General features: G+C 40.6%; 1 protein-coding gene and 1 pseudogene across 2 annotated transcripts; both read left to right on the top strand.

Annotated features, from left to right (window-relative positions):
- Positions 1–15,117: 15,117 nt before the first annotated feature.
- LOC308488398 (GTPase HRas-like) lies at positions 15,118–15,687 on the top strand (the record flags this gene model as incomplete). The annotated part of the gene is made up of 1 exon (XM_081028066.1): positions 15,118–15,687. One exon carries the CDS (start codon positions 15,118–15,120, stop codon positions 15,685–15,687), a length of 570 nt encoding a protein of 189 aa, XP_080884192.1.
- A 264-nt stretch (positions 15,688–15,951) lies between these two features.
- LOC308489277 (heterogeneous nuclear ribonucleoprotein A1-like) lies at positions 15,952–16,922 on the top strand (annotated as a pseudogene). The gene has a single exon. The product of its transcript is annotated as a heterogeneous nuclear ribonucleoprotein A1-like (transcript).
- Positions 16,923–18,255: the final 1,333 nt, after the last annotated feature.

Consider the following 18,255-nt stretch of genomic DNA (forward strand, 5'->3'; position numbering starts at 1 on the left):
TGCGCACTTTGCCACAATTAAAAATAATTGTTTAGAAATAACTAAAATTAGAATCAGCTTTCCAAAAAGTAGCCTGCTTTCTTAATTTAAACTATCTGGATCCAGTCTCTAGGTGAATCCAATACTTTCTGCCAATCTTCATTTTTACCACCGGGGAAAGTAGGTGGGAACAAATAACAACATGCCAGCTTCTCATCCTGCCCTTCTTTAAATAAAAATATTCCTGGAATTCTTGATTTTAGGAGTCTTTAGAATGTATTTCCCATTCTGAAGGCCATGGCTTCTGAAGGCCATGATTTTCCAGCATCAGAAGTAAACAGTATTCGGTTGCATGGAGAAAAGTTCAAAGTTTTGATTCTAGGACCCAAAGCAAAACTTGACAAATAGACTTTCAGTTCTGTTCACATGTAATGAGAGTGTAACTGTGATGCATAAAATGTGAGTTGCTTGGAGCTCAGCTTTCACATCATCTTTTAAACAAAAGGACAAAAGCCCAATAATCTCGGCAAGGCTACTTTGAGCCAGGGCTAACAGAGTGACAAATATATAGACCCTTTGTAAAGTCTCTCTCTTTGTTTCATATCTTAGAGCATGCTAATTTATAGACCTTAAATCATCCACAGTTTGAATAATTTTGCATTTCTGGTGATGTCTGTAGTCATTCATTTATTCATTCAACAAATATTTGTAGAGTGCCTGCTAAACAACAAATACCATCTTCATGGAGCTCACAATTTGCACTCAACTGAACAAAACCGCTGGAATGAGCAATAACCATTTTCCTCCTTCCCCCAACCCTGGTCACTTTTTAATTGGGAGCCCCTCTCATCTTCAGAGATAGATGAGGGCAAGAATGGCAATTTGGAGAGTCAACAATTAAAACTCTAGAGATCACATCCTTATCAATTAATTACAAGCTCAGCCTTGGCCCCATTTTCTCATTTCTTTAACTCAACCGTTCTGTAACTATCTCAGTTCAAAAGAGAGTCACAATTCTAACTGGCCCTGCAGGACCGTGCTGGTTGTTTCATTCATGTAATTATTGCTGTTGTTATTGCTATTACTGTTGTTGTTATTGACACTTGCATAGTGTTACTATTGATATATTTATCTATCCCACATATACTCACATATTTGACTAGTAGGTATCATTCTCAATTAATAGTTGAGGAAACTGAGTCACAAAAAAGTTAGGTAAGCTACCTCAAATCACCCAGTGGCAGAACTAAGACTTGAACCCAGGCAGTTTGGTTCCAGATTTTGTGCAGTAAACCAAAGCTATGCAAAGTAGCTAGACTTCAAACTTTTTAAAACTGGTCTGTGAGAACATAGGTGTTTACACCAGACTGTAAATTTGTGCAGTCTTCCTTCATCGAGAAAGTCTTACTATGAAAACATATCAGTTGAGCTAAACAGCGTGCTTTGTTACCTAGCAGATCTACCTTATGGTGAGAGCTCTGGATCTCCTTGGGAACCAGGAACAAACTGGTTCTAGACCAACACTAGTTGAAAGAAAACAGTTTGAGTAGCACTGCTAAACCACTATTCTCAAACTACTGCTCATATAAGACACAGCATCCACATTTTTTTTGTAACAGTAGGATTATTAATTAGAGGTGTTAGGAGAAGTCAATACAAGTCAAACGTTATCAAAGAGTACCTCAATTACAAGGAAAATCTTACAGGGATGAAAAGATTTCTGAGTCCCAGCCCACCCATCCAAGCAGCATTTAATATCTGTAAGGTATAGGAGCCTCCATGGGAACAAATCCTTTCCAAACGGATGTACAAAAAGGCACCTTCCAGAGTGACAGCTGGAGCCCTTTGTAATTTAGCTTAGCTTTGAACCTACTCTAGTAGGATACAAAATGAGCCAAATTATCCTTACTCTCTCAGAAAGAGATAAGACTTCAAGATTTGTCTTTTCTTTTATATGGATGACCTGAAGCTATGGCCAGAGAAGAGTGCTCAATTACAAAGCAAACTTGAAATAGAATCCTGTTTCAATCAGTCAATTAGTATGGAATTTGGACTGGATAAGTGCAATTTCATGTGCCAAATGTGGAAAGGTAAAGAACGGCAAACACATGCAACTCTTTGATGCCCCTGAAAATTGGGAACAAAAGTTCCCAAGGGCTCATATAGTCAGGAACTGCAACAATTTCTCTAGGGAAGCACCAAAAAAATCCAGTAAGTCGTCATGAAATCTTGCAAAGATTCCAGTCCCCACTGAATGTATGCTGCAAGAGCACAGTTCAGTGGTCAAATGTGAGCTCTGGGTCAATTCCTGGTTCTGCTGCTTATAGATCTTTGAGCAAGACAACACTTACCTCTTGTCTTTATGTTTCTATTAGGCAATGATATCTCCCTAATAAAGACCTTATGAGGATGAACTGAACTGTTAAGCAGAGTACTTGGTATAAAGTAAGTACTCTTTTAGGGTGGACCCTTATTATCAATGCATAGATCACTCCATTTTAGCTTTTGCACTTTAAATTTGGGAAAGTGTGTGCCTTTCAGACGCCTCTGTTTCTTCATCTTTCGAACGGTGGTAGTGGCACCCTCCACTCCTCACCTCACATTGCTTGTCATAGGATTAGATGAGACAATACCTGCAAAGTTTATTATAATACAATAACCGGTACTTAATGGGAGTGTGGTACGAGGTAGCTGCCATAACCATGACGACCATCATCATCACCACCATGTCAACCATTATAACCACCACCATCACCACCACCACCAATACCACCAACTCCACTATCACCACCACCTTTACCTCCATCACTAGCACACAATTACACTATTGTCATTTTGTTATTACAAAGCCAAATGCGTGCCATTCGAACAGCCCCTACTCTCATAATAGCAGAAGCTAGTTAGCTTCCCCCAACTTCCTTTCAGGATCAACTTTCCCCAGAATATTTGAAAGAGATTCTTGTCTCACATCCATTGTGGTACTGATCTGCACTGCCCCTGCTTCTCCACTGCTACTTGTTGATTGCTGCTGCACAGGACATGCACATGTGGGGTCACTGCCAGAGCCCCAGGCAAGACTGTGTCTTCCCCAAGGCTATAAACTTATCTCTACTTTGCATTGTGAATGCCTCTGTCAGGCATCTAGTTTCTTAACACTGCACAATGCATTAGAAAAAGCACAGGCTTTAATGTCAGGCCTGGGTTCAAATCCTGACCTTGCCTCTAGTTATGTGACTTTAGGCAAGTCAATTTACTTTCTTGACTTCCACTTTTAGGGAAAATGTGGCTTACAATATTTACCTCACAGGAGGTAAGAGTCATAATTAATAAATAAGGTCATGAATATAAAGTACTTAGGACTTTATTTAACACAAAGTAGCTACTGAATAAATGTGAGTTTCCCTCTTCCTTTTCCTGTCTCTGTAACAATTGCCTAGTCCATAAAGCCGTGATTCTCAAACTTTAAGAAGCAGCAGAAACACCAGAGATCTTCTTAAAACCCAGATTTCTAAGTCAGACTTCCAGAGTTTCTGGGTGGAAACCCAAGCGTGCATTTCTAACAAGTACCCCCATAATGATGGTTCTGCTGGTCCCAGGACCACACGCAGAGAAGCACTGCTGTGAAGCGACAGCCAAATAAAAAACTTAATAACTGAAAGTTGAAGATAAAACACTGTACACATCAATAAATTTTGCGTTTTTTTTTTAAAAACACACACATGAAACATTCAACCCATCTGCTTTTGAAGAAAAAAGGTAATAAAACATCTCAATAAATGACACAAATACAAAGAGTATGCACAGACCATTTTCACACTGCTCTGAACGCTTTCGTTGCTCCACCATGGCCGTTTTCCATTTGCAGGCACACCAGCTGCCTATGTACTTTCACTCCCAAAAGCCAGCACCTGGCCTACTTTGCCCACTTTGCCTTTGAATCCAGAGAGCGGGTTAAATCTTTGACCAGTGACTGAGACATGCCGCTAACAGATACTCCAGCTCCTTGTCGCTGCCCCAGCAAGGAATGACTTTCCAGTGTGATCTACCCTGCCCCCTCTAAACTGAGCCAACGTTACCCTCCTGGGACTTTGCTTGATATTGCCATGTTGCTTTGGCCTCCTTCCCTCCCCACACCCATTTTCTTAGTTCCCTACAAGTTTTCCCTTGTAAGACTTTCAAGTTATTCACTTTTGCACCAATCTCCAGCTTTGTCTCTGCTTTGGGGGGAACCCAACCTAAGATACAAACTATGATTAAATAAGGGAAAGACGTAAATCAGAAGAGAAAGATATCCCAAAATGAATCAAAGGGAATCAGAGCAGAATACAGAGACTCATGCATAGATAGGCAGAGAGGGAAGCAGAGAGATACACACAAAGAAAGGAAGAAAGAGGATGGCAGAGGAAGGCCAGAGGCCCATTCTACCTGAGCTCAGGTCAAACCTCCCCACCCACCTGGACTAGTGCCTGACAGCCCAATATTAAATTTTTTGATATAGTGACGAGCCCCTTCTTACAACAAAACAATTCTGATTTCTAAGCTTCTAGAGACACCGATTTTAGCAGCCCACCAGGGAAATTATTCTCTGCGCAACAACTTACTGATCAGGATAGCTTTGTTCATTTGTCCTAATGATGGATTGCTAAAAGATACTTCTGGCCCACTCTGAGAGGTCCAAATGGGTTTTCCTTTAGAGAACTAGAAATATCTGAATGGCGGCTTGCTTGCTTTTCACTCAGACCCAGGCAAGCCACATTGGGCACAATAATCCTTGTTTTGCCAGGGATTATGAGCATCCCAAGAGAGACCCTAGAAGATTCTTCTCAACTGCTTCCAGTGCTCAGGTTGATTCCAACTCACATTTACCTCTAAGGATCCTCATTTACCTAAAACTGGGGGTTTATAGATTTGTGGGCTCCAAAGGCTGAATGACACTTTAGGAGTGAGCCCAGAAACGGCAGGCCCAAAGGATCTCTGTTCTGAGATTCATGGTAGAAACTGTAAGATATGGTGGTTTGGGGCCTCAGTACCCAAGGGATCCATAAAATCTTCCATCTGCTTCAGTGGACACCACAGGACACAGGGGACAAACAATAGGATTTGGAATTGGTCACTCCTGGATTTTAAATCCCACCCTAGCCAGGCTGGCCCCCCAAAGTGCGGTGTTCTGTGTTCTCTCACAACCAGTTCTCATTCTCTGTCATAATTGCTTCTTTTGTTTTTCTCCCCCACTAGATCATGAACATCTGTCTTAGTCACTATTGTTGAACCTTAGAGCCCAGCACTATGCCTAGTGCAAAATTGGTACCAAAAAGTAACATGTTGAATGGATGAGCGAATGAATTCCAGTTTTGCCACTGACGAGCTATGTGACCTGGGGCAAGTTTTATTGTCCGTAACATAAAATAAAAATATCTACCTTAAAGTTCTACTGTGAGAATCAAAATCAAAATGTAAAAAACTATATGAAAGTATTGGTCCATAGTCCCCTGTACTTGCTAGGTGTTCAGTAAGTTTTGTTCTCTTGTTCTACCAACATTTTACACTCCCGTGGTTAAGCACTGTACTTCTCACATGTACCTAAGAAATAATCTGAGAACCCTGGAATCCATCTCAAATAAAATGGAATGGAAGAAATTAAACATTTCACTGCAGTCTTGAAGTAATAATCAACAAACCAACCTATCAGTGTGGGAAGCCCACCCACACACCTCTTCCCAGAGGTGCCATTTTTTCCCCATGCCCCCAGCAGTATGGAAACCTCACCTGCTTTTCGCAGAGGCCACGCACGGCTTTCAAGAACTGCAAAAATCAAAGGCAAGGTGAAAATCACTGTCATTAAATGGTGAAAGAAAAAAATATTTGAACTAAGATTCTTACAGGGGAAAACAATATTAAAATATTTCCTGAAATGTTTCCATGCCATTAATAAAAGGGGGAAACTCCATTACCATATTTATTACCAAAGCAAATTCCCTTTTAATCTATTGCTTTTTTCGTTTCTGATTTTCAGCAATTCACTCTCCCCGATGAAATCTCATTTCCATTAATGCTTTACAGAATCCAAAGAGAACAAATCTTTGAATCTTCCTAATATTATTAATAAATGCTAAAAGGGTGTAACACAAAATTAATGGGGAAATTTAATAGTCCTCCTATTGGAATTTCCTTTCCATTTAGTTCCCAGAGGGAGAATGTTAGTGCATACTTTCTGTAGACAATATTGTTTAATGGAAACTTTGCAAAAATTAGAATTAGTCCTTTGGTGAACAGGGATCTTTAATTTAATTTGTTTTTACTGCCAGAACACAGGGAGTTACTCACAGCATATTGCACCAGCAGGCAGCCCATTAGAATTCAGTTTTGTTGTGATCACCAGGGTAATGGCTTCTCCAAGGCCTGGTGTTGGGAGAACAGCATGGTTTACTTATAATGGGAATTGTAAATGTCATTAATAAAGTCCTGAAGGAGCAATTGCAGAGGAGACTTATAAACACAGGAGTCCAGTCACTCTTCACACACTTGAGAGGAGAGAGGGGGTGGCTGGAATGTTTTGGGGAGGGGAGGAATGAGGAGAGAAGGGAGGAAATGGGTGCCTTGCTTTTATTTGGATGTTTTCCCCTTAAAGTCTGTCTCCAGTTTAAAACACAAAATAAAAACACTTTGTTGCCAACTTTTGGTTTGCTTTCCCCCATACTGACTGCTGCTTCCACGTCTGCAATGTAGGTCAGTCTATCTAGACAGAGCACAAGAAGGTAAGGTGTAAAAGGAAAACTGCTTCTCTGAGGTATACACCCAGCAAAATTGAAAGCCGTGACTTGAACAGATATACTTGAATGCCAATGTTCATAGTAGCATTTACAACTATGGAAATAGTGGAGAAAAAAAGTGGAAGCAATTCAGGTGTCCATCACTGGATGAATGGATAAAAAAAATGGATAAACAAAATATTCATACAATGTAATATTGTAAAAGGAATGAAGTGTCCACATATGCTACCACATGGGTGAACCTTAAAGACATTATGCTAAGTGACATAAACCAGACACGAAGGGACAGGTATTATATGATTCTACTTATATGAGATACATAGAATAACAAATCTATAGAGACAGAAAGTAGAACAGAGTTTACCAAGCGCTGGAGGAGGGGGAATGTGGAGTTATTCCTTAATGGCTACAGAATCTCTGTTTGAGGTGATGAAAAGTTTTGGAAAGAGGTAGTGGTGATGGTTGTACAACATTGTGAATATAATTAATACTGAACTGTACACTTAAACATGGTTAAAACGGTAAAAAGTTATGTTATATATTGTTATATAGTTTATCACATTTTTTTTAAAGGTGGACTTGAGGAATCTTTCTTTCTCTTTGTCATTGCTCTCTTCTATTCCTAACCAGTTTCTCCCCTCCTCTCATATGTAACTCTCAATTCCCCATTCCATGATTGAATATGTTGAGATCAGTAGAAGTTCCTGGCTCACATAGAATGGGTGAGCCTTTCCTCCGTGACTCTATGTGTGAATAAGACTGGAGACGCAAGTTTAGTGTCACTCTGTTCTTTTATTTCATTAATTTTATTTTTTTTCATTTAAAAAAAGGAGATTAATTGCCTCTGTTTTGTTTATGGTTTCTTTTGCTGTGAAGAAGCTGTTTAGTTTGATATAGCCCCATTCATTTAATTTTCCTTTTACTTCCCTTGCTTTTGAGGTCAAATTCATAAAATCCTCTCTAAGACCAAGGTCCATATATATTTTCTTCTATGCAATTTATTGTTTCAAGTCTTATATTTAGGACCTTGATCCATTTTGAGTTAATTTCGTTGTATGGTGACAGATAGCAGTCTAGTTTCATTCTTTTGCATGTGGCTTTCCAGTTTTCCCAGCACCATTACCCAAAGCAATACAAGATTTAATATAATCCCTATCAAAATCTCAATGGCATCTTTTAAAGAAATAAAGCAAAAAATCATCAGATTTGTATGGAATCACAAAAGACCCCGAATAGCCAAAGTAATCCTATGAAAAAAGAACAAGGCCGTGACTTCAAATTATACTACTACAAAGCGTAAGGAATATAGTAATAACTATTTATAGTGTCAGATGGGTACTAGATTTATCAGGGTGATCACATTGTAAGTTATATTAATGTCTAATCACTGTGTTGTATACCTGAAACTAATATAATATTGTATGTCAACTGCAATTGAAAAATAAAACAATTGTGGGAAAAAGAAAGAAAGAAAACAGCATGGTATTGGCAGAAAAACAGATACACAGACCAATGAAACAAAATTGAGAACCCAGAAATAAACCAACATATATATCGGCAAATAATTTTCAACAAAGGAGCCAAAAACATACAATGGAGAAAAGAAAGCCTCTTCAATAAAGAGTGCTAGGAAAATTAGAAAGCCACACACAAAAGAATGAAACTAGACTGCTATCTGTCACCATACACCAAAGACAAGTAACAAGTGTTGGAGAGGCTGTGGAGGGAAAGGAACCCGCATACACTGCTGGTGAGAATGTAAATTGATATAGCCACTATGGAAAACAGTATAAAAGTTCCAAAAAAAATTAAGAATAGAGTTACTATATGACTCAACAATCCCCCTTCTAGCTATCTACCCAAAAAAATTGAAAATATTTCTCTGCAAAAGTATATATACCCCTATGTTCATTGCAGCATTATTCACGGTGGCCAAGACATAGAAACAACCAGTGTCCTTCGACAGATGATTAGATAAAGAAGACGTGGTACACATATACAATGGAATATTACTACTCAGCTATAAGAAAAGATGAAATACTGCCATTTGTGACAACATGGATGGATCTTGAGATTATCATGCTAAGCGAAATAAGTCAGACAGGTAAAGTTAAGAACCATAGGACTTCATTCGTATGTGGATATAAAACTGAAAGCAACAAAGGAACAAGACAAACACACAAAAACTCATAGACACAGACAACGGTTTAGTGGTTACCAGAGGGAAACGGTGATGCAAGGAGAACTGACTCTGGGTGGTGAACACACAATGCAATATACAGATGATGTATTATATAGAATTGTACACTTGAAACCTATATAATTTTATTAACCAATGTCACCCCAATAAATTCAATTAAAAAAATAAAAATAGGTAAATAAATAAAAAACTTTCTAAGTGTTTAAATTATATTTACTGAAAGAGAGCCTAGTTCTTTCAGAACACATGTTTTGGCCTTCATTGAGATGTATTAACTCAGTAGTGTAACTGAGTGTACACTAAGTGTTGGGACCAGGCTTTTTAAATAGCCACTTGTTAAGAGAATGATTTTATTTAGAAGTCAGTTCATAAGAAATAGCAAAAAGCCAAAAGAGATTCAACTCATTTCACCCTCAGCCTCAAAGGGAGGTCATCTTCTGATGTTCAATTGTCACTGCAAATGCCTCGAGACTGAAATTGAACCCGACCTGACACCTAGACACAAATTTCTGTACCTCTTCAACGTGAGGAGTTAATGTGAAACGTTAGCAATAAAAACTAGGATTTTGCCTCACACTTGCAAAAAGTCAGTATCAAGTAAATTCTCACTCCTAAGAAAATAAAGGCCAGGATACTTGGAGGATTTTTATTTCTGGATTTAGATCTGTGAAAAAGCCTTTTCTCCAAATTAAAGAAGATTCTAATAAAATTTTTGCATACAATTAAGATTAGAAAGACATCAAATTGTTTGTACCTAGATGCTTTTTAAATAATTTACTCTCAATTTTTTTTATTTTACAAAGAGGAAATAATCCTAAAATACAGATTTAATTTGAGTTATTTTTACCTGTCTCTTCCCCCCAAAATTCAAAGTGGTAATAACAACTTGGCTAGTGTGATAGACCGGAGATTTTTTTCTTTTGTTTCCTTTATTTTCCAAATTTGGCGTGGTTATTTTCTTCCAGTATGAAAAAGCATTACTATAATGCATAATATGTTATTTAACATTGCTAAGATTAACTGTTTTTATAAAAGTCTCTATTTCCAATTGTAGACTTTCAAGGAAAAAGCCAGCTCTGATCTGTTTCTCAGATCATCCTGCGATGCTTATTATTTAACCACTGGCAAATAGCATAGCTCTATCTTATGCCTGGTAGTACTTTGTGACTAAATTTTAAGGAAATTAACCAAGAATTTCTTAGGCAATGAGCTTACAAGAAGGTGCCCACAAAATAATGACAACAAACATATATATCACTATTTTTACAGGACTGACTTGGAACCTTAAGAGAACCTAAACTCTTAAAAAGATTACGCTACCCTTATCCCTTTGTGATTCAAAATACAATAAAAACAATAGTAAACTACACTTACTGCTATTATTATTGAGGCAGATTGTTTGCATTGCCTGGGCTTTCTGGGGATTAAATGGCACACTTTGGAAGCCCCAGTCCAAACTTGGGCCACCCAAGTGCTAAAACAAGGGACGCAGCATGAAGACCACCACTACAGCCTGCATTGAATGAAAACACTAAACCAGAAGCAATTGATCCTGTATTTTCAATCATCTTACATGCCTAATTGGATCGACCATTTTAATGGAACTGTCTCATCAATTCAAACAGCCAGTCAATTAAACCTAACAATCAGTTTAACTGATCTTCCCCCTTCGTGCCCCCCACTGAACAGACCAAATATGTGAACGTATGGAATTCACAGGTTGTTTTCACATCATGTACACATGGCCTTAATGACGAAATTGGACCTGTGCCACGGCTGAGCTCATCGATTGCACAGAAATCACTCCTTGATATGTGGTCTCCCCCACCTTCTTTCAAAAAAAATATTTATATATATCAGCTAAGAATCTATTGGTCCAGTGGCCAAAAAGCACCTTGGCCTGGGGCCCTAAGGACAACAGACCCAAGCTTCTGAAATTTCTTAGTACAAATTCTGCCAAGATGTCCTTTAAACAATAGACACCTACTCAGTAAATTACAGCGGCCTACATGCATTTACATGGATATCTGAGCTTGGCAATGTGACTATACATTCCAGAAAATTCACAACACTCTCAAGTATAAATACTCTGTCCTGTTTTCCCCATAAGCAGGCTTGCCTGGGTCCTCATTTTTATTCTAAACTCCTGTCCCCTCAATTCAGAAAGAATCCAAGTCTTCAGTGCCTTTCCCAGGCCCCTCCAGACCACAAAGGTCCCAGGTACCCATTAAAGAGTGGTTACAGGGCCCACTAATCGATTGCTGCTATGTAAATTGATACATCTACAGTAGGCAATTTGGCAAAATCTATCAAACTTACAAACACATAGACCCTTTGTCCAGAAAGTCCACTTCTCAGAATTCATCCCACAGATACACATACTCTCAGATTTATGGAATAACCTAAATACAGGATGAGATATTGCAGCTTTGGTTCTAATAGCAGAGGACTGGAAACTACCTAAATGTCCATCAATAGATAACTAGTAAAATATATTATTGTAAATCTATACAGTGGAATAAAGAGCAGCATTAACAAATAAGGAAACTCTATATGCATTGATTGATATGGAGCAATCTTTTAGATATAATATGAAATATTGAAAAATCAAGGTGAAAACTATATACAGAGGGTGCCAAAAAATGTACCCACATTTTAATAAAGAAAAACACTGTACTAAAACTGTAATACTTAATATATACTGATAATAAAAGATGAATACAAGTCACGTGTATGCATTTTTTTGGGACCCCTAGTATATAGCATACTTTCATTCATTTATTTTTAAAGGAAAAGTTTATCTATGCATTTGCTTTTTATGTTTTTTATGCATAATGTAGCTTACTTTTAGCTGAAAAACTTCATTTTTTCTTACTGAAAATAGAATATTTTGTGATGGTATATAATATTGTTGAATGATAACCCTATCTCAATCTATTAAAATATTAACATTTGTTTTATTCACTCGTTTATTTACTTAGGTGAAACATCATGCAACAGCTAGTTATTTGGTCGGAAAAAAACGTTCTCATGTCTGGCAGATATGTAGATAATCTTAAGAATAATAGGTACCATGAGAAACTTTAAGAATGTTTCTCTGGAATTTGACAAAATTCCCTGTACTTCTGTCTCTTCTAAATTTCTATAATAAAGCCTAGTACACTTAATGGAGCCTTCCTTTAAGAACAAACATATTTACTTTATCACAAATACATAATATCAAAAAGCATTGCATTCATTCAACAAACATTAAGATAACATTGCCGTCAGATGCTGAGGAAACAGTGACAAACAAACAAGGTCGTGCTGCCACAGGAGAGAGTGGATGAACACACGAATAACAGTCACACTGTGCTAAGTGCTATGGAGAAAAATACAATACGGTATATATGGTGAATAACAGACACCCAAGGTTGTTTTCTCCTTTCTGCCACAGAAAGTACAAAAAGGAAAGAAGGGAACTAAACTGCTGGCCATTCAATGACACTAAAATCAGCCACACTGAGCATTTGTCATGGCTGATAAAATCATGAGAGAGACTGGGTTTTCAGCAGAAAGGAATATTCCAGTGGAAAGATGGATTAATTCCATTCATAATCTAATTGGAAATGGACAATGCCTATCAGTGGCCCAGGATAGACATTTAGATATTAATAAAATAAACAAAAAGCCTGAAGATAAATATTCTTTGAGATTTAAAAACATACAAAGCCTGACAGCCAGGAATACGGTGAGAATGACAATAGGAATGAACAGAGGCCCTCTGCCTAGAACCAGAAACCTGCGAAACCAAATAGTGTTATATAGGTACAGTAACCCCCTCCCGCACCCCCAATGTGGCTAGTGGCAAATTAAACACACACCCACACACACACATACATACAGACACACCCTGGTAAAAGAGAGCTATTAAAGGTCAATGTGATATCTGAGGGCTCTATCCCGGTAGGTGAAAGGTGAACAATATGAAAAGGACATTGCTTCTCCCATATTACACACAACAGTCTCAGAACAGCATGCCAAATTTAATTTCTGAGAGTCAATTAAAATTTTTTTTGCATATCCTTCCCATTTTCCCCTTATTGCCAGGGTTGTTCCATACCTGCATTGCCAGATCATATAACAGCCATCCTAAGCACCGCCCTGTCTCCTTGCTAACCCTCACTAAATCTTAGTTCTACAGTAACTTGATGTTGAGAGCTCAACACCAGCCATAATGGTACTGTCTCTAACCATTTCAGTTGTCTGTTAACTCGTCCTCTGGAATATTCCTCAGTAAAAAACTGTCTTCAGGATGTTAGTCCATTTTCCTCTAACATAAAGCAGTGTTGTCAAAAATCTGATGATAATCCAATTCATTTTTTGAGTGACTTTTTTTACCTCTTGCCCAAAGGATTTCTTTCCTTTGTTTAAATCCAAAACTTTTACTAGATATGTGTTGGTATTAGTCATTCTGGGTTGGCACTCGTAGGGACATGGTAACTTTCAGTGGGCAGTTTCCAGTCTTTTTGTATTTCAGGAAAGTTCTCTTGAATTGTAGTTCTGTTCCACTGCCCTGTTTTCCTCTTTGGAGACCACTGTTACGCTGATATGAAACACCATCCGTGCACCACCTCCATCTCAGTCACCTGCTTCCCACCACAATCCCTACTCTCTCTCTTCCCGGCACTCATACCACCGTTACTACAACACTCACTTTTCAATTTTCTCTCTCACTTCCCTGCTTTCTCTTTATCTCCTCTCCCTGACGACAATGAACTCCTTAAGAACTATCTCATTGTCTTATTCATCTTTTCTGTATCCCAAAACTGTCCTCAATTACTACAGCTCTGAGCTCCTTGTAGATAGTCATCGAGTATTCTTGTAATTGAATAAAATAACCTCTTTGCCCTGAGACCCCTCTGATTAGCGCCATAGGGATTGTCATAATCTACTTCTGGTAGTGAAGTAGAGGACATGCTAGAGATCTGAAAGCAGAAAATTCCTTTAAACTTCCAATAGGTGGCTGGGAGCCCTAGAACCAGCTGTCTCCTCCCGATGGGCCTTTCATAATCCACTGTCATAATCCTGGATGAAATGCATAGGCTTATTCTGCTAGGTTTGATTGCTTAGTTTAAAAAGTAGTGCATAGCTTCATATATCATTATTAACAAGAAAGAAAGGCCATTTAAATTTTTGCTTATACTTGCTGGGTTTGTGGTTGTTTGGGTGTAATTCACTTTGCCTACCTTTCACACTTGCTTTGTTTCATGTTTTTCTCAAAACGGAGTTTTTCCTGATTCTCTTTTTCATAAAGGATGTAATTTTCATGCACTAATTAAAAACAGCCTCTTACTTTGTCTTTTACTAATACTGCATTGACGTATTCCAGGTCGTTAAACTGATAGTCCAAGTATTGTTTTACTTCTATTAGTTTTAAATAACTTTTTATCACTTTTTATTTCTAGTCAAATTAGATTATGATCCTTGTTCTCTTCCAAAATCAGCTGTAAACTAGAACAGAGTTTTCCAATGCTTTTGCTTGCAGAGGCCCCCAAAATATTTTCAAAAACTACTTTAAAAAGTTTCATTATGTTTACATAATCACCAACGATATCACTTCCAGCACTTAATACTTATTAATATTTGTAAATAAAACTGTTACATCACTTTTAAAAGGTTCCTTCCTCAAGAAATCAGTCTAATCAATACTCAGCAGTCTGTTGATAGACGAGGAATCTTAGGGTGGGTTTATGAAGCCCCTAGACTCTAGACCTGGACTGCCTGAATTCCAATCCCGCTCCGACATATACTGTGATTTTAGCAAGTTATCTATTACCTCTGCCCTGTTTCCTCTTTCACAAAAACAGCCCTGAGAATAAGCACCTCACAGCACTCAATGCGCACATGCATGGCACAAAGCAAGCCCTAGCGAGACGCTAGATACTACTGCTACTAAAACAAGTATTCTTCAAAATATACAGTGTTGGGGCCCGCCCCCCACGCTCACGCCCACGCCCACAGGCGAAGCCGCACCCACCGCCCACAGAGCCCATGCGCCAGGAGAGCTGCGCGCCCGCCCGGCCCCCGCCCCCACCCGCGCGCTCCGGGCCCGAGGGGCTGTAGCTCCAGTGAGCCGGTGGGACAGGACACCTGCACAGTACCTCGTGCTGAGTCCCTGGGGGCAACATGACGGAGTATAAGCTCGTGGTGGTGGGCACTGGCAACGTGGGGAAGAGTGCCCTGACCATCCAGTTCTTCCAGAACCACTTCGTGGAAGAGTACGACCCCACCATCGAGGACTCTTACCGGAAGCAAGTGGTCATCGATGGGGAGACGTGTGTGTTGGACATCCTGGACACGGCGGGCCAGGAGGAGTACAGCGCCATGCGGGGCCAGTACATGCGCACCGGCGAGGGTTTCCTCTGCGTGTTCGCCATCAACAACACCAAGTCCTTCGAGGACATCCACCAGTACCGGGAGCAGATCGGGCAGGTGAAGGACTCGGACGACGTGCCCATGGTGCTGGTGGGGAACAAGTGTGACCTGGCCGCTCGCACCGTGGAGACGCCACAGGCGCAGGAGCTGGCCTGCAGCTTCGGCATCCCCTACGTGGAGACCTCGGCCAAGACGCGCCAGGGCGTGGAGGACGCCTTCTACACGCTGGTGCGTGAGATCCGGCAGCGCAGGCTGCGCAAGGTGAGCCCGCCCGACGAGGCCAGCCCCGGCTGCACGGGCAGCAAATGCGTGCTCTTCTGAGTGCCCGCTCGTGCCCTGTGCCGCCTCCACGGCGCGGGCCTGGCGGTGCTGGAGGCGGGGGGAGGGGAGAAAGGCGGTGCGGCCACAGCCCGGCCAGCCCAGGGTCTGTGGACAGACTGACCGCAGACCGCCCAGGACGCTTTGCATAGACTGTCGTGAACCGATGCCGTTCTTTAGACTCTGCTGATAACTTAAATTAACTTTAATGAAGAATTGGGAGATCACTCCTTTCTGTCGGTGGACGCTGGACGCCACCGAGGAAACATTGTGGACGTCTCCCCTCCTGTGGTCGTCACTTCTAAGTCAGAGTCTCCCCAAGAGTCTGAACATCAGCAGAAGGCCTTCATCGGAGGTTTGAGCTTTGAAAGGACCGATGAGAATGTGAGGAGCTATCCTGAGCCATGGGGATGGCTCACTGACTGTGTGGTGATGAGAGACGCGGACACCAAGCGCTCCAGAGGCTTTGGGTTTGTCCCTGAGGCCGCCATGGAGGTGGATGCACAAGGCCACGCGTGGATGGAAGAGGTGTGGAACCAAAGAGGGCTGTCTCAAGAGGAAATTCTCAAAGACCTGGTGCCCACTTCACTGTGGAAAAGATTTTGGTTGGTGGTATTAAAGACGACGCTGAAGCACAGCGCCTAAGAGATGGTTTTGAACAGTGTGGGGAAACTGAAGTGGCTGAAATCATGACTGGCCGAGGCAGCGGCAAGAAGAGAGGCTTTGCTTTTGTCACCTTTGATGACCATGACTCTGTAGACAACATTGTCATTCAGGAATGCTATACTGTGAATGGCCACAACTGTGGCATAAGGAAAGCCCTAGCTAAGCAAGAAATGGCTAGTGCTTCAGCCAAAGAGGTCACAGTGGCTCTGGAAACTTCGGCGGTGGTCGAGGAGGTGGTTTTGGTGGGAACGACAACTTTGGTGTGGAGGGCACTTCAGTGGTTGAGGTGGGTTTGGTGTCAGCCATGGTGGTGAAGGATATGGTGGTAGTGGGGATGGCTATAATGGATTTGGTAATGATGGAAGCAGTTTTGGAAGTGGCGGAAGCTACAGTGATTTTGGCAATTGCAACAATCAATCTTCAAATTTTGGACCCTGAAAGTGGGAAACTTTAGAGGCAGAAGTTCTGGCCCCTGTGGTGGTAGAGGTCAATACTTTGCCAAACCACGAAACCAAGGTGGCTGTAGTGGTTCCAGCAGCAGCAGTAGCTATGGCAGTGGCAGAAGGTTTTAATTACTGCCAGGAAACAAAGCTTAGCAGGAGAGGAGAGCCAGAGGAGTGACAGGGCAGCTACAGGTTACAACAGATTTGTGAGCTCAGCCACACACAGGGGTGGCAGAGCCGAGCTGCCACAAAGAAGACATGTTTTAGACAGTACTCGTGTGTGTGGGCAAAAAACTTGAGGACTGTATTTGTGACTAAATGTGTAACAGGTTATTTTAGTTTCTGTTCTGTGGAAAGTATAAAGCATTCCAACAAAGGGTTTTAATGTCATTTGGGGGGGGGTGGTTTGCACTCATGCTGTTGATTGCTAAATGTAATAGTCTGATCATGACACTGAATAAATGTGTCTTTTTTTGGTTTTTTTAATGTGCTGTATAAAGTTAGTCTGCTCTGAAGCCATCTTGGTAAATGACCCCAATAGTGTGAAGTTAGAATTCCTTCAGGGTGATGCCAGGTCCATTTGAAATTTATTTACAATCTGCTTGGGCTCGGAAGCCTTGTCTTCAGAAACCTTGGTGTAGTTGAATTGACGAGTACTGTGTTGGTGACCTGGAGCTCACCATTACAAGAGTGACCCAAGCAGAGTCATGGAGTTTATTTGGTTATTAATGATTGTTGGCACATCCTATGCAATGTATCTAAATTGAATAATGGTACCAAATAAAATCATAGATGGGAATGAAGCTTGTCTGTCATCCATTATCGTGTAATCAGTAAACGATTTAATATCCTCTTTAAAAAAATAAAGAATTGGAAAGTAACTTGAGGGTTTGAATGCTTGTACCCAAATTTCCACGAAGATAAGCCTAACTCTGCAACATTCCATCAAAACCAGAACAGTAGATCCAAACTAGCCTTTGGAAGGAGGAGTCTTTCCATTTTAGAGGAAAGACAGTGAAGTCCCAGTGATTCTGAAATCCTCCTGGTCCATGATGGTGTGCCCCTCACCTCAGAAATGGCAAGAGGAGAAGGAGCGGGAGAAGGAGGAGGAGGGGAAGGGGGAAGAAAAGGAGGGGAGGGGGGAGGAGGAGGGGAGAGAGAAAAGGAGGGGATGGGGTAAGAGAAGAAGGGGAGGGGAGAGGAGGAGAAAAGAGGCCAGAAATTCCAGTTTTGTGGTTTAAATCAATAGACTTTCAATGAAGCCTCATTACTTGTGATGCTGTTCTCTCTCTTCTGAAAACGCATTTAGACAAATTATCCCTCAAGAGCGAGAACTCTTGTTCATGCATCCCCTTTCCTGACCAAATTTGCGCAGGAACACGAAAATCCTGATGTTATCTGCTTGCAAACGCTTGAATTGAACCATACTGGTGCTGTCAGCTAGGGGCTCATAAGAGCAGGC

The sequence above is a fragment of the Rhinolophus hipposideros genome (genome assembly GCF_964194185.1).
Source record: "Rhinolophus hipposideros genome assembly, chromosome: 20".
Lineage (NCBI taxonomy): Eukaryota > Metazoa > Chordata > Mammalia > Chiroptera > Rhinolophidae > Rhinolophus > Rhinolophus hipposideros.